We start from the raw sequence: 17,065 nt of genomic DNA, 5'->3' as shown, positions 1-17,065 counted from the left end.
CAGGAGATACATTTGTTGAATATGTAAGACAATAAAATAATTACCTGATATGACGCTGCAAGGAACTGGCGTCTTTATAGTTTTTATTGCAGGAGCGCCTCGGACACTGATATCGACCATCAGGATTTATAAATTTGGACAGATCGGAAAATTTAATGTTATATAACAGATCGTTAAACTGAAGCAGACGCCTTCCATCCCTGCACCGGGCGTTTGCAATTGTAAGATCTGGAAAAATTGTAGTACAGTGTTGAACTTGAATTTGCTCCATTTCTTCTATTATTTCAAGGATATTACGTGAGATGAGATTGGGTATAAACAAACAAAACAAATGGACCAAAACTGTTTAATTTAGATTTGAATCAGGTAATAAACAAGACATTGAAGAAAGGTAATGAATGCAAAGTGAACGTTCAAACGAAAGCTGTTATTTTTCAGCAATGAATGGCAAGGCTTCTTCGTGTAGCTTGTATAAAAAAATAAGCCCATGTATTGTACGCAATAAGAAAAATTTTATTGTGTTTCCTACTCTACATCTTACTAAGAAAATACATCAAGTCTGCAGATCACAATTAATATGTGATCCATTTAAAATTGACACTAATACTAAAAATGGCATGTTCGTTTGGTTTCAAATTTATCTTAACTATACTGTAAATGTTAATATAGATGAGGAAGAGAAAAAAAAAGCTTACAACATAATTGAAACATTAAAAGAAACTTATGAGTCACGACAAATAAAATAATATACAGCAATGGACAATATTAATGCAAGAAAATCGATTTTAATATAAATTACCAGATGAAAAACCGAATTTAGTACTATAGTAGGTATTTACTAAATTCGGGTGTTCATCTACTTATAGGTATTTCACTAAACAGCTCGAAGATTTATTATAAATGAATTTCAAGTTATCAGTTTTTAATACCGTACGATACAGTTATTAAATTTAAATCACACACGGTTTGTTTTGAAAACAATGAGCGAATTTAAACACTACGATGAGATAAATTTTAAAAATTGCTTAGAACTACTGTAGCTGGACGATATTGAGATAGGACAAATTGTGTCATATTAAAAACAACAACAATTGATCTCATTCTACGAGTAGGATGAGGTGAGAGACCTCGATATCGAACATCAAATTGACACTAAATTCGAATGAAGGAAATCGTCCTAGGTTCATTCACAAATTTCATAACGCCAAAAATGGGCATTTTGGGTACTACCACCCCACACTCTTATAACGCTTTTGGTAAGGACATCCTACAAATTTTGTATGAACTGTAACAGTTTTAGCACACCCACCCTTCTCATTCAGCGTTTCGTAATTTGTGAACAGGCCCCATGTAAAGCAAACGAAAACTTACCTCATTCAAGTTACACCAAATCGGGCTCTTCTGGACCAACATATCTGTATGTAATTTACACATGCTGAAAAATCGGATTTGTAAATAATAAAACCTTCCAGTCGTCGCGTGGTTGACCACCGTCAGAACCACCACGCTGCTGTTGTGAACGAAAAGCGAGGTTTCACTAGTGTTGTACAAAATACAACAGCACGACGACTGGTGAGTGGTGTGTTAATGTTTAACAATAGCACGAGCGAATAATTACCTGATAGTTACTGAAACGCGAATTATTTAAAAAAGCGTAATTATTCTTCGTACATAAAATAAATAAAAATATGTGCCAAACAATGAATTGCTTTTTCAGTTCTAAAGTGGTCTCTGGAAAATAAGGTCTGTACGGGAAATGAACTAAAAACATATTTAATAACCGCAAAACAGATAGGTCGATTTTATAAACAATGTATAATACGAATCTATATGAATTGCATATAATTATGGAGCTATTTTTCCTCAAATACTCATAATATTTGATAACTTTTTAAAATAACCACTATGCGTTTATTCCGCATCGAAACATATTATGTACCGTAAGGACGCCATTCACCGCTCATTAACAGCATTTCAGCATGTTAAATTCTGTCAAAAATCAATCGTTTGATATTTTTCATAACTTTTTGCGTCAGACGCAAGATAAACCATTGTTTTTGTAGGAAAAAAGTTGAAATGTGTACAGTGTATACTGGTACCAAATGACATGTATGCCAATTATACATGTTTAGGGCGCCATTCACCGTTCATCCTAAGTATGAGGCCCTATGCACAGTACTAGTTGGAATCAATTTACTCTCATTTGCTGGTTGTTATCTTTGTACGACAACATATTTAACATTAGCAGCTAAGAAGCATTTTTTGATCTGCCATAGTAAAATAATTGTTGAACTCATATTTATTGCCTTAAACAGCCTAAAATTATTTTTTTGAAAAAAAAGTTTTAGGTAAAATCATATACATTTCATTCTAATACAACTCTTCTTGGTATACCAATATATGCTAATAACTTTTATAGCGAAAATTTGTTCAGATTTTTCAAAATACCTTAATGAGCGGTGAATGGAGTCCTTACGGTAGTTACATTACAAGAGTTCTTCGATTCGGGTTTTCTTAACGAAGGGTCTTAACGTTTGGACATTATTTGGATATTTATGGTACTATAATGATGATATCATCTTTTCGGCTATGCAGCTTCGCCTCATAGTAAACCAAAAGTTGGTAAATTTTCTGGATCATTTTCGACATAATAAGGTAAGAAATTTATATTTTCCAACCACCACATTTTACGACACCATTGTTATCGTTTTGCTGTGTGTATTGTGCATCCGGATAAAAAACAAAGAGAGGAGCTTTCGTCAATTTCCTCTTTGTTACCAGCGAAATTAAGGTGACACACGATGAACTCACTGTGGAATCCATAAACAATCTATGTCTCGACCATCGTTAAAAAAATCTGTTCTATCGGGTCATATGCTTGTAACAACAAACATATTGATACACTTTCAGTTCATCTCTGTCCACTAAAAGGGGATTCATATCCACAAAACTACAAGCGATTGAGCACGTACAACACATTTTCATTCGGATGGATTTTGGCGCGCTCGCACTAACAAATCCTCCGGTGTGTTAAAATTGCTCCCGTCGATATCACGTCGAACTACTTTCAAAAATAGTCTAGATAAAAGCCGACCGGTAGAACAATGACAGTTACTTTGCTTTAAACTTCGCTTTGCTAAGGCAATAGTCTGAAGCAACAATGGAATTCCCAAAATGCTCCAGCCCTCCTTTTACTAATTGCCAACAGTTTACAAAAAAAAAATGCAAGACCAAAAGGACGTATTTTTAACGATGATTTTAAAAATTTACTGATATAGCACTTCAGAACTTAGAAATAATATTCTTTTTAGGTGATGCTTAACTTTGCAAGGTGCTGTAGTATCTCGATTGCGTGTTGCAATACGATTCCATACTTATAATTGGTAATTTATCGAAAATAAAACGAAATGGTTGAAGCTTGGAAATGAAAATTAGAACGTTTTGAATTAAATTGTGATTGAAACAGACGCAAACCAAACAATAAAGGCAACGCGATCACAATCTCGTTTGTCTCAACTTTTGCCGATTGGGATACAATCTCAAGAAAAATTGTCATGAAAAACACAGTAGGTCATCATTGAAATTTGTACGCGGCGTTGATGATTGTTGCTAAATCATGTACCAATTCCGAGGAATGAGTTTTATTACTTTGAAATTGCGAGCTGCAATGTCAACATGGCTTTCAAAACGAATGACGGGCTACTTAGCATTAATCAATTATTTTAAACACAACATTAAATGTGCTTCCTGGATGTTGTTTGATAATGTTCACCAGCACGGAGAAAGTTCTCACAAATTGCACTGCAAGATTTTCTGAGTAGTATGCCATAAAGGCACTTGACCCGGAAAGGTAAATTTACTGAAAAAAAATGCCATCGAGTAAATACGCTGATCCATTAGTAACTTTTTTAAATCACTTTACACACTAAAATAGGTAATGCACATTACAATGAATAACTAAAGTAATAGATGAGATAATGTCTTAACCACAACAGTAAAGTGATATTACCTTATCAATAATAGACATAAAACCGTATATAGCTATCCAGTGCCAGAAATTGTTTCTTCCATAGTAGCAACAATTCTCAACTTGCATGATACTAGTATACAAGATACTGAAAAGATATAAGCAATTTCTATTTTTATTCAATGTTACTATTATACCAAGTTTGATATTTTGCATAGCGAGTTGCATAAAGTTGATAATTAATGCAGCCACATAAAATATTATCTCGTCCATAATGTGGTCAAGCTGTCCTATTATCTCATTCGCAGGTGTACTTATGACCTGGTCGAATTTAATTTTGTGGGATAGATAAAACTAAAAACAATAATTTTAACCCCCTGCCTCATTCGTATCGGTTATGGTATTATTATTTTTTTATTTAGGGTTTATAGGGGAACTTACGTTTTTTCGGCAGTTTTGTTCACCTCGTCATGGGTTTTTTTCGGCTAAATGTTCGGTAGTAAAATGCGGGTGTATACTTTGAGCATTGGATTCAAATTTTGAGTACAATAGGTTTTAGAAAACCATCCATCCAAGAGAACACAGTCGCCAAAAATACAATACATCTTCCAATATGCTACTAGGTTTCACTTTCAAGTTTAAAATCGATTTTATTGCAACTGTATTGACCATTACGTTAGCTGTTGAGTCATAAAAAGTAGATGAGAAAATGTCGCAAAGCAAAAACTGCACTTAATCTTACTGAAGTTGAGTCGGTACATTTTTCAATGCGTAATCAAAAAAGAGAGTCTTGAAATTTTGCAATAACGAAGACTGAGAGGTAACTTGTTCGATCATTTCTTGTTTCATCATCAGTGCGTCTACCGAGAATTTGTTATCGCCCTCGTTTGCGCTTGGCTTACAATACTCGTTTTCGTTTTTGATCGAATGTAAACTGCTGCCAATCATTTTATCCATCTGAACTCCATGCTTAGAGGCCATATGTCTCACTAAATGGTATTTACGACGAAATTTCGAATCACAGTGATCGCAGTTAAAGCGTGGCGGTATTCCAATGCACTCATCACGCATATGTCGCTGTAGGTGACGCTTTCTTAGGTAACTTTTGTCACACACGGTACACTGGAATCGTTGACCGGAGTTTGCATAGTTTGCGTAAAAGAAACCCGTTGGCTTGCGGTCTGGAAACAATTGGAGGTGAAGAAACGAAATGATGAGGGAAATCATAAATGAACAAAAGAACAAATACAACTTTACTAAAAACAAGACGAAGAATAAAAGAAAAAATAATACTGGAAACTACCAAAACTTTGAACTAAAATACTGTTCTAACAAATACTATTAACGTGCACTGACTGAACATTCAAATACGAACTCGTTTTGAAATATATCTATCTCAATGCTATCTTATACGTCCTTTACAATAGAAACTACATTTTTGACCTGTGACAATTTGAGTTTATGAGTAGCTATAAGATTTTTTTTCTCACAATGTAGAAAAATATTATAGGCTATACGGCTGAAATAAACCGTAGAAGGTAATTTCTTAATGTTACTCTAAGGATACCTAAGTCGCCTACTTTGTACTTCAGAGTTGAACTCACATGGAAATCATACGTTCATATTACATATCCTTAAAAATCACACCTTCCTAGACTGTTTTCTGACATTTTATGACATATGGTATGATATGCAATATGATTTCTGTCAATCTATCTGCATGTCATAAAATGTCAGAAAAAACAGTGATTTTTCAGGATATGTAAAAAATGTGTTGGTCCAAAAGAGCCCGATTTTGTGTTAGTCATACTCATTATGTAGAACTCTGTTGTTTATGAATCATTAACGCCAATAATGAACATATTGGCTTTTAACCAAGTGGATATTCAAAGTATCGTTGGGCGAGTTAATAAATTAAGCGCACTCCAACAACGCAAAAACTAAAACGACATAAGTGACCATGGAGTTTTAACCGTATACGTACATAATAAGGCGCTCCCAGCCTTTTCTTTCCAGCAACAATTGTGGTTTCCGTATGGAAACAATCCATATGCGTCCGTATGTCGGAAAGAGAAAAGCGATTAAAAGGTCATATCGTAAACTTGCAAAATTTGTAAACTTGAAGGCAGTGTTTGGATTTCGATCAGAATAAGCCGGTCGAACCATATTCGGAGAGTGTTACAGTTCGCGAACCAGAACAGTTCGTGGCACATCGCATAGGCCAGGGGAAATGGTTCACCTAGAGTGAATTTATGTCAAAGAAAAAGTAGATTTTGTATGAGAATTGACAGAAAAATGAATGACAAGTTCATCCACTTGTCCTGGCCTATTCAGAGAGCCCTATGAATGTAAACATTCACTCTCTCGTTTGGTACGTGGCACGAGAGCGTTCGAGAGCAGCAACTCTCACAGACTGCAACAGTATCGAGTCGTTCGGGTTATTTATGTTTTGCATAAAATTGGTAATAACTTTCATATTTACTGATAATGTAGCCTTTAACAATCTAATTATAATCTATTAGACTATTGAACACCATTTGGTTGCAAACATAGCACAGAAAATAAAAAATATTCGCCTCTGTTTCTTGATCAGAATGAGTATGGGTCAGCGAATGTTACAAGTGTTGACACACAGTGATCGGGGCCAAACAGTGGGTAGTGGGTTTCTGTCTTGTTTTACGTTCATGGCTCGTTATCTTCCCCGTAAACCACGTGTAGTACCCATATACTTAAACTGAGTTTAAGGCCTAAGCGGTGGTGAAGAAACCGCTTATAAATACAAGTGTAAATTTCAAATGTTCCATGCTAAGATTATAAAGATGGGGTTAATACATATGGCTATGATTCATTTGTGTTCATGAAATGTTTACGAAGATAAAATTGTGACGAATGATTTGTTATGACCCCGTTGGTAAATAAAACAGACACGAAAAATGACAAATTAAAAATAAAATCATTCATTAATTATTGAACTTTATGAGACAACGGAAATCATGCGGATCCAAGATTTTTTGGAAGTCTTGCAAAAGCTCGACGATTCAAGAATAGTTTGAGCACTTTTATCAACTTTACCTTAAGATGGTCAAACTACGACCATACGAATCATTATGTACAACGCGGAACCGCACAAAAAAAAGTGTATTTTTATGCCACAATGTATAGGCATGCAGCAAACCAAAATGTTCATCAAAATATGATTTGATTGCATTTTTGCTGCATTTGAATGTTCCTAATTACCGCTCAAGGAAAATGGATTTTATGGCGAACATAATAAAAAATGCATTACTTCGAATTTTATTATTTATCCTGATATTTTTATGATAATACAAACAAATAAACAAATAATAACTACAACAACAATAAAGAGCTGGTTTATTGTCAGCCTTCCGTCACTTTCTGTCATCTGATGTTCTGCCTTGAGGTATTCTCGGCCTTTTGGAAATCCGCGTGGCATTTTTGCCTTCTGAAATTCTGCCTTGTGGTTTTCCGGCTTCAATTTTGCCCATTTTCCCAACAATTCAAAGAACAAATACTCAGTTATTACCAATTTATTTTTCCGAAAATAAAATGCAATTCATTATAAACACCTACAAAAATTCAAAATCGCTAAAATACTCAATGAAATACAGAAGTTTCCACCGGCTGCTAATGCTTCGATTGCATTCTTAGGTTTTCTGATCGCTTCTTCGGGAATTCATACGCTCTGAAGCTCGTAAAATTTGACTAAATGCTAAGCTAAATAAAAGATTGTTTATGTTGCGTCAATTTACTGTTAAAAATGTCAGATTCGGCTGTAATGTAGCCTATCCAGCTTTTTACGAGCGCTAATGGCTGCCGCAAACAGGCTCGCTTTCTGGTAGGGATTAAACGATTTGACGTTTAGCTTGGGTCCAAAACGACCCAAGCCAAACGTCAAATCGACATGTCCCTACCAGAAAACTGTTTACGGCAGCCATTAGCGCTTTTAAAAGCCTGGATATCAAAGAATTATAAGAAACATGCATCAGTGTGAACCTTTTGAGAAACGATTTAATTGGATAACCATGTTTCCTGCATTTTGATAATTCCCACAAATGACCTGGTCCCCGGAAGACCTCAAACTACCATAAAATGGCAAATTTGTATCTAAACATCTATTCTCTTCTCGAGGATTGGATCGATTTAGTATCCAGCCTATTATTCAGGGCATTAAGTCCGTGTGGTCTTATCCGATACATTCCAAACGGTTGAACTTTTCATTTATAATGTTGAATATCAGATCTTAATGATTTATGCAAATTATTGCAAATAAATAAAGAAAACTTTGCATGTCCCAAAAAATCACTTTTTACCCGACCTGACCCAGTGACCACCTGGAAAAACTCCGGCCACAAGAAATTATTTGCTGAGCGGTGAGGGTTTTACTATTTTTGCTTTGGCACTCAGGCCTATACGGGTTAAAAATATACTTGGTAATCCTTACATTTTTCCGACAACCGACCACACCCCCCTCTTCCCCGATTACGTCACTGGTTGACATCTGCCGCAGAAAATTACACTGAGGCTGATCTTATACATTGGTGTTTTGTAATCCTACGGAATGAAGGAAAATTATTTTCCTCAAAATATTTTTTGCAAACATGTTTATAAATGAAACTAAACATTCGTTTATCTGGTTTATATTTTTTTATTAAAAATTACGATTAAAATTATAAATATTTCATACAATTTCTTATGATTCGTGATTTTTTTCATAGCATGTCCGAATATTCAGGTGCACTAAGTATTGTGTTTTAAGTATTAAGTCTGTTTGTGGTATATTGAACTAGTACAATGCAATTTGGTATTGGAAATGTGAGCTTTTAAAATGTCTTTTCTAGAAAACCTTTTGCCACATTTCAAACATCCGAACTGTTTGGCTACACCACATTCATATTTCATGTGTCTATCTAGTGTGTAAGATAATGAATATGCACGCGGACACCGAGGGCATTTAAAAGCCGGCGGCACTGAGGCAGAAGACGAATCAGTACAAATTGATGGTGGGTCGCTAGTGGTAGCTGCCATCACGGCTGCTGCTGTGTTCATAGTAGTGGTTATCAGCTGTTGCGTACTTCGAGGACATATTCTACGGAATCCGCAAGCCGGCGACATCATACATGCCGCTGCAAATAAAACGATGAAGGAGTAATTGTTAAAATGAGTTTTTGACTCAAATGTATCAAACATTGTCTCTTTTATCATTTGTATTATTTTGAAATACAATTAGCATAGCAATAACACAAAAGCAAACTGACATATTATCCTTCCCATTAATACTAAATAATGCAGATGAATCAAGTGGTTCAAACGATGAGATGCTTGAAGCGTATATTGATGACAGATTTATGAGTACTGTTTTCATTTATTTCGTGTTTATGAAGGTCCGATTCTGTCAACTGGAAAAAGGTTGACTGTATGTGGAAAGTAAATAAAATTTAGCAATTGTATAAGAGCGGTTTAAATTAAATTTAAATAGTAATTTTTATCGTGTTTTCACATTAATACCTTTGAGCAGGCACAATATTTAAAGCAGATTCATACTTGATACATTTACCCTTTCTTTTCCACACCGAATGAAGTGAAGAACCTGATGTGGAAAATCTGTGGAGCAAGCCCAGCCCAGGTAAGTTAATTGCTTAAGGTGACACATGTCAGAATTCAAACATGGCTGGCACAATGGCCGGCTTGTGTCCCTACTCGCGATTTCAAAGGGACTAATCTGCTAAAATAATGAATGTACAAAATCGATTTTCTTATTTTAAGCTTTCTGCTAGCGATAGAAATTGCACTGTAGTATCGTGCTTCATTCGAGAAATTTGTGCCTTCAAAGATTAGGTACATTATTGAATTTCGATTCCAAGCTGTTTCACCTTAACAGTTTTAGAATAACCCGAAACCATAAATGAAGCTTTCTTGATAAGTTTTCGCCATTCTTTCGTAGAATTCAGATTCTCATCAGCCATTTTGTCGTGATTGTAGGAACCCGATTGAAACGCTGCGGATACATGCACAACCACCTATGAATAACTCAAGGAAGGGACAAGCCATCATAAGAAAATACAGCCGAGCCAAGTACGTAAAATGATAAATACAAACATATAAGCTATTCGACATTGTAATCATTTTTCTAATTTTAAAATAAGAGCGAAATTAAATTTGGCGGGGGTTGAGGTGGAGTATTTCTGAAATCAATGAAACTCTTTTTTATTTCAAATCGAAACCCCAATCAGGTTTATTTAAAAAATGTGAAGTTTTATTTTGAAAAAAAAAATAAATAGATCAAAAATATTTTGTTGCCCAATGCCCAGCAGTCAAATTCAACAATTACTATTCTTAAACTGAACTACTAGTGGTTATTAAAACAATGAACGGCTGTTTTAAGCCGGCAAATAATATAAAATGGTTGTAGTTATACAGAATATTTTAGATATTAAAAATGTTTTTTATGTGTGTACCTACACAACGAATTACTTGAAGCATTTTTCAACAAATAACATGAATAGAGGATAAATTGTAGGTTATATACACAAAAATGGACGAGTTTCTTAAAAAAAATCGTGGATGAATTTCAGAACATCCTGAAACAAAATCCTGGTAAAATAAAAAAAATCCAAAACAAGCAAAACTAATAGAATAGAAACTTAGGCATTGAAATAGAAACTACTTTTATGGCATAATTTCCGCAAAATTACACCCTTTCTTCCACATAAACAGTAACTCAAAAACACAATAGATTTTTAACAAAAACTCGATACAAACCAAATTAAATGAATGTTGTGTCTAAGCACCTAATTAGAAAATATTTTATGCGTACTTAACATATTTACGTATTCTTGGCAATCTAAGCTGATGTCGCGCTTCTTTTGTAATTTTCTCGGACATCAGCTCCGAAACAGACGCATTTTGAGGTTTTCTCATTTGAATTGATGACATCTCTGGCGAAAATGTTAGTTCAGTCTCGGAAATCTCGAAAGCTGACTAAGCAAAGAATCATCTGAATGTGGTGTATTTTGATAGAAAAATACTGTGTATTTGACGTTTGAAATTTAGTTGCCGATAACAGTCGAATGATCCCGAAGTCATAAATTACCATATACATTTTAACTGAACGTTTCAATATAGCTTAGTGACATTTGAACACACCAACACTCACATACGCTCATCATACACAGTTTGTTGTTGTTTTCCTCAACGAAACTTGCACACGCTTTCCAGACTCAACAAAATGCACATGTAAATATTATCCTATTTGATTTTTTTTTACCCGGATTCCTCGTGTTTTTAAGACAGAGTACATATTATTTTCCTCTGAATTTCACAACTACATCTACACTAGGGCACCCACATCATTGAGCGTAATAACAACTATAAAAGAATTCAACACGTTGTGAACTAGACTATTGAAATGCATACATTTTGCCTTATGAAAGGTGAAACGGTTATTGCGATACGAACGCTTTATGTATCGTTTTAGCATCAGCTCACATCAAGGCGTCGATAGGCGCGTGGTGTACGCACGGGCCTAACGATCGCAAGGCCCTTGATTCGATTCCAGGATGCCGCGAAAACATTTTTTTTTTTCAAAGTTTGGTTTCATAAGGTAAAGCTATGAATTTCAACCTGATTTATTGTGGCGAATTTTCATAAGTGGTTCCTATCCAAGTACCATGGAGCATTATATCATTGCTTATATAAAGCAGCTGCATTGCCGTAAGCCTACCATTAAGGTGATTGTAAAACGAAGCCAAACTTTGAATTTTCAAGTGGACAAGACTGGAGAATCTGACAACTGTTCGCGTTGAAAATAAATCAAATTGCTTGCTTGCTGGTGGTGACCAATGGGATAAATTTTCAACGCGGAGCGCTGTTTGGTTCTCAAGACTTGTGCTCTTGAAAATTTGAGGTGTGGCTTCGTTCTATAATCACCTTAAAGTAGCTTAAAAGTGGAAAAGACCCTGAAATAGTCGAACTAATGCAAGAATGTTTAGAAAGCAACCAAGCAATTCATAAAGTAATATTAGTGCATTGATACATTTGTATTGTAGCGTTAATGCTCCTTTGCTTGACAGCTCTTGTAATTTGTCAAATCAGTATTGTTGATATGCAGTAGATTACGTGCAATGTTATAATGCTTGGTGTTACTTGGGTATGTATTTCGATAGTCCATTTGCCTGTGTGAATGACGACTCATTTTTTTTCGAACCCAACATATTTTTAGTAACCGTTGGATACATAAATGCATTTCAATGCGGATACTCAATTGATCTTGACTACTGTCAAGTCCATTATGTGGGTTTGGGGTGGCCATATACGTGGTAACATTCAGGAACAGATCGATTTCACGTTAGGGAATTGCCGCTGATATCACTATTAATTATTATTTTCCAACAATGTTCAAGCATTCATTATAGAAAAGTGTTTGTTGTAGTCGATCAAAGTTATCAAAAACTGTATTAAGGTACAGTGGGGTAAGTGAATCATTCGTCAATATTAAGCATAAATACTTGAATATGTTGAATCTTTTCGCACAATTGGTTCGTTTCAGGTTATATTCTTACGCCCACACTGAAACTATTTCAAAACTGGTACCACACGTACACTAATACAAGCAAACTAGTTAGCTGCGAAAATTAATTAATTTGAAAATTGTTTTCCATCAATCAAAAATCCATTGTATCTCTGTCTAAAATCGAACACTATTATTTTTTTCGACACATGATGAGCATTTGAGTTCTAATTTAATGAATCACAATAAAAAATGTGTGATTTTTATATATAAATTCAGATATATTGTACAAGGTACAGTTACCCCTACTTTTCAATGGGGTGGGGTAAGTGGATCAAATATTATTATCATTTATTGGCAGACTGCTTACGAGAATTATAATAAGTTTTATTATCCGCAAATGTTGTTTTCCTTTATTTGTTTCCAGCCCCAGCTTAAATTTGTGGAATTGACCAAAGTTTTTTTTAACATTTCTGGTATAAAAAAATATAAGAGTAATATTATCAAAATTCACACGAAACTTTTTATGGTTTATCTAAGCTGAGTTGCAAAAAAGTAAAATATACCAATTTTCTAATTGAAAGCATAGTATCGTACCTTATTTGACCATATAAATTGTTAAAGACAGACGATACAAATATATATTCATAAATAGAAAAGAGGAATTTCAGTTTGTTATTCAAAATTAAATGTAACTAATATTTTTAACAACGAGTGTTTTTCGAAAACATCGTTAGGAATAATCCTACAACACTTCTGTATAACTTATGTGTATAAATGGAAGAATTTTCTCCACATTATTCCACTTACAATGTTTTTTTTTTTGTTCGAATTAGTGTGAACATATTTTTCATTGTATTTTGATTAAATAAAGATACTTTTTAATTTTAAAGTATTAAAATGTAACATTACTAGCACTAATAACAAGAACGAGAGTAATATCATTCCTACTATACATAATTACACCACATTTGTTTTGAGAACAGATTTTTTTTATTGGTGATCCACTTACCCTACCATGGTGGGGCAAGTGGATCATTTGGCCCAAATTTTGAAGTCCCTCATACTCAACACACCAAATTTTCGATCAATCTTCCAGCAATTTCGTTTGCTGAAACCAATCCAGCAATACACTATTTTACTGATATACAGCATTTCTGAAATTGTTTGCTGGAATTCAGCATTCTGACTTGCTCGATACTTGTCATCACCATCAGTTTTGCTGACTTTCAGTAATTTATATCACACATGATTGATAACCAGCAATCCATTTGAAATTTTGCTGTAAACCAGCAAACATTATTGCTGAACTCGTATTAGCGAACTGTTTTATCTGTCACCCGAAAATTAAAAAAAGAAAATAATTCTCCCACTCGTTTCACTCATAATATTAGCATGGAGTTAAAAACAAAATTTACCCGAACATTCATATATTTATGTATATTTTTCGTAATATCGTATTTGGTAAGTACTAAACATTCACTATGATATTGATGGTATAATAAATATCAAAATGTTTATTTCTAGGTGGCAACATTACCGTTACGGTAGACGGTGTCCATTTTCCCCCAGAGCGCAGAAAATTGCGTTTATTTTTAAATAAATGTTAATGACATACAACGCATTCGCATCTTATATTGTTTTCCATGACAACTTTTACAAATATTACCTAAAATTTTTCACCTACCGGGTGCTGGCGATCTGAAATTGCTGGAAATCAGCAAGAAATCCCACGAGAATAACAAATAACCTAGTGCTGATTGATCAGCAAATTAAAATTCGCTTTGCTGAATGGTCAGTAACCCAGCTGTCATTTGGATGAGAATTTGCATTGCTGATCAGTTCAGCAAATTTTATTTTGCTGGATCGATTGCTGAATTTACAGCACAAAAAAATCAGCAAAAATTTGCTGATTTACAGCAATACAAATTTGGTGTGTACATAACAATCAGAAAAATTTAAATACATTACGATTTGAAGTATATTAGTCCTTCATTTGTTATCAACAGAAAAAAGTTTGAATTACATTATTCACGTTAGCTGTACATTAAACTGATGCAAATTTTGAAGTTTTTGCTCCCCTATGCTTAAACGGTGTCAATTATGATGAAAATCATTCTCCCAAAATTTGAAGTGATTTGGAAGAAATTTGGTTGTGCACAGGCCATTTGAAGTTTGTATGAAAATTACTATGGAAAAGAAAAATCTTTTGTGTTCAGTCTTCTAACAGCTCGTAATAATAATCTATGGAAAAGTGAACCAACTTTACTCATGTGAAATCTTCCCAGGTACAACTTTGCCGAAGACCACATTTTGATGGGACGTAAGGATAATTTGTTATTAGTGATAACAAAGTCTAAATCATGCTGAGATGATCATTTAATTACATTCAGAGCAACACTGCTGTTTTGCTGTAGAACATAGTAGCCTGGATTACTTTGATCTATTCTACCCGCCAGGAGCACCACTGTTGCCTGCCGAGTAGTTGGTTAAGCATGCAAAATGAAAACCTAGTTTATGATTAGGAATAGCAATTTATCCTTAAGTCCTATCAAAATGTGGTCTTCAGCAAAGTTGTAGCTGAAAAGATTTCACATGATCAGAGGTTGTTCACTTTTCCATAAAATATTATGTCGAAGAGATAGAGGCCTGGACACAAAAAGTTGGCGTTTTTCACAGTAATCTCCATATAAACTTCAAATGGCTTGTGCACAATCAAATTTCTTCCGAATCATTTCAAACTTTGGGAGGATGCTATTTACCATAATTTAAATCGTTTGAGCATAGAGAGCAAAAATTTCAAAATTTGCATCACTCTACTGTACATAACAATGAAGTTGACTACTGATTTTGCTGTGCTTCACGGTACCTTAATGGTTAATCAATGGAAAACTGTATTTAACTTATATGTTGGAATTTCTAAAGTAATCTTTTTTTTCTAGCAGAATTACTACTTGTTTATGAAATACAGGAAGAGTTGCTGGCAAACTATTTGAAGTTTTTTGGTTGTTGGCTTCAGAGAACCTTTCGTGAGATTTTTTTCAGAAGGCAGGTTTAAGATCTCTTCTATAAGATTATTGCACAAACTTAACTAGCAATTTATTCAGCAGGTCTGTCGAATATTGGCTTTCGTCAAATTTATTAAAATATTTCGGTCATAAAATTCAGTCCATGATCGTTTCCTGAGTTTTGCCACAATCTCCTCCAAAACTTTTCTTCACAAAAGTTTACATTTTCCGTTGCAAATGTCTACGAAAAATAAGGTTAACAAGGAATCCTTATTTTTTGACAATTTGTAATATTTCTTGTTTACGAAGCAAGATGTAGTGATTCTTTATACTACATCACAAAAACGTGATACGGAAAGTGAATGAGTTTTCTGTGATAATGCAAATAGATTAACGATGAAGAGGAATCGATCAATGCAAATAAATCCTCATGAAGAATCAATGTCGAATACCTAGTCTTTGCTATTTGTGTTTGAAATGTTGACCCAGCGCGTTCGAGCGCGCCAAAATCCTTCACGATTGAAAATGTGTTGGTGGTGCTTAAGGTGCAACTGTTTGCTATCCATAAATGATGATCAATTTTGTAGTTTTGGGGATATTAATCCCGTTCTACCGAACAGAGATAGAAGTGTATCAATTTCTGAATTTTATCGGGACTGCCGATCATGGACCGCAACAGATGGGATGTTTTTCTTCGCATGCTTTGTTTGAGCTTCAAAATCAAATCAAAACCCTTTTTTACAAAATACAACTGTGGTAATGAAAGGAGATATTATTTCGAACTACAAATAACCCTTATGGAACGATTAAATTGTATTGTGTTTCTATGCTTTTCGAGACATTTTGCTTAGGTGGACCAAACTGCCCTTATCGACCCTAAATCGTATAAATAAGCTTGCACTTGCAGCAGTCATTGGATTGAGGTAATCATATCTAAGAAATGAAAAACTAAATGAAACCAGCCAACGATTTTAAAAAGCACCACCTAGTATCAAATGATTTGTTTGTGGCAAAATCATTGGATTGGGGTAATCATATCCAAGAAATGAACAACTCAATGAAACCAGTCAACGATTCTCAAAAGCGTTTCAAATGATTTTGTGGCAAAATCCAGTATATTCCAGTGAGTCTCCTAATTCGTATGTATTTAGCAGATACTATGGTGTTACATATCTCGTTTAAATTAGGATTTTTGCGCCATCATTTGAATTCCATCGTTGGTTTCTGAGCTGCCATTGGAGTTAGCGCATTTTACCCCACGTCATTTACTTTCAACGTGGCTGTTTAGAAAATGTTAATTTTTCCTTTAAAATTGATAAATGTATCGAGAACAAATGATCGAATTTGACTCAACAGGGTGCCGGTGCCATTAATGCCATTACCTAAGCAATAAAAAATCATTACAAAACAACGAAAAACCTTAACAAAAATCTTTTGGCGTCAACAGAAAGATTTCAACCTCTGCTATATGGAAAAAAACAAGAGTGATAAAATTATTTTGTTGAGCATAAAATCGCTTGAAGCCACTATTGATACACATGTTCCAGTATTTGTACTAGTGCT

The 17,065-nt window shown here is 34.4% G+C and overlaps 1 protein-coding gene and 1 long non-coding RNA gene across 16 annotated transcripts in view; one reads left to right on the top strand and one right to left on the bottom strand.

Moving 5' to 3' along the window:
* LOC5571687 (longitudinals lacking protein, isoforms A/B/D/L) overlaps positions 1 to 17,065 on the bottom strand; it is a 347,874-nt gene that overhangs the window by 253,869 nt on the left and 76,940 nt on the right. The window contains exons 7-8 of one of the 15 annotated variants that reach the window (XM_021844285.1): positions 4,710 to 5,148; positions 4,422 to 4,647 (exon numbers count right to left, since the gene is read on the bottom strand). The exons of 12 other annotated variants lie outside the window; for them this stretch is intronic. In XM_021844285.1, coding sequence (XP_021699977.1) covers positions 4,644 to 4,647; positions 4,710 to 5,148 — 443 coding nt within the window. In that variant the 3' untranslated portion in view covers positions 4,422 to 4,643. Of the gene's footprint in view, positions 1 to 44; positions 229 to 4,421; positions 4,648 to 4,709; positions 5,149 to 8,613; positions 9,112 to 17,065 lie in introns of those variants that run through there. 2 more of the 15 variants (XM_001659775.2, XM_021844288.1) reach the window with 2 other exon arrangements.
* Positions 9,110 to 10,180, top strand: LOC110676426. The gene is made up of 2 exons (XR_002500374.1): positions 9,110 to 9,611; positions 9,968 to 10,180. It is a non-coding gene; the product is annotated as an uncharacterized LOC110676426 (long non-coding RNA).

The sequence above is a fragment of the Aedes aegypti genome, chromosome 2 (genome assembly GCF_002204515.2).
Source record: "Aedes aegypti strain LVP_AGWG chromosome 2, AaegL5.0 Primary Assembly, whole genome shotgun sequence".
Lineage (NCBI taxonomy): Eukaryota > Metazoa > Arthropoda > Insecta > Diptera > Culicidae > Aedes > Aedes aegypti.
This window is presented reverse-complemented; position numbering and strand designations above follow the sequence as displayed.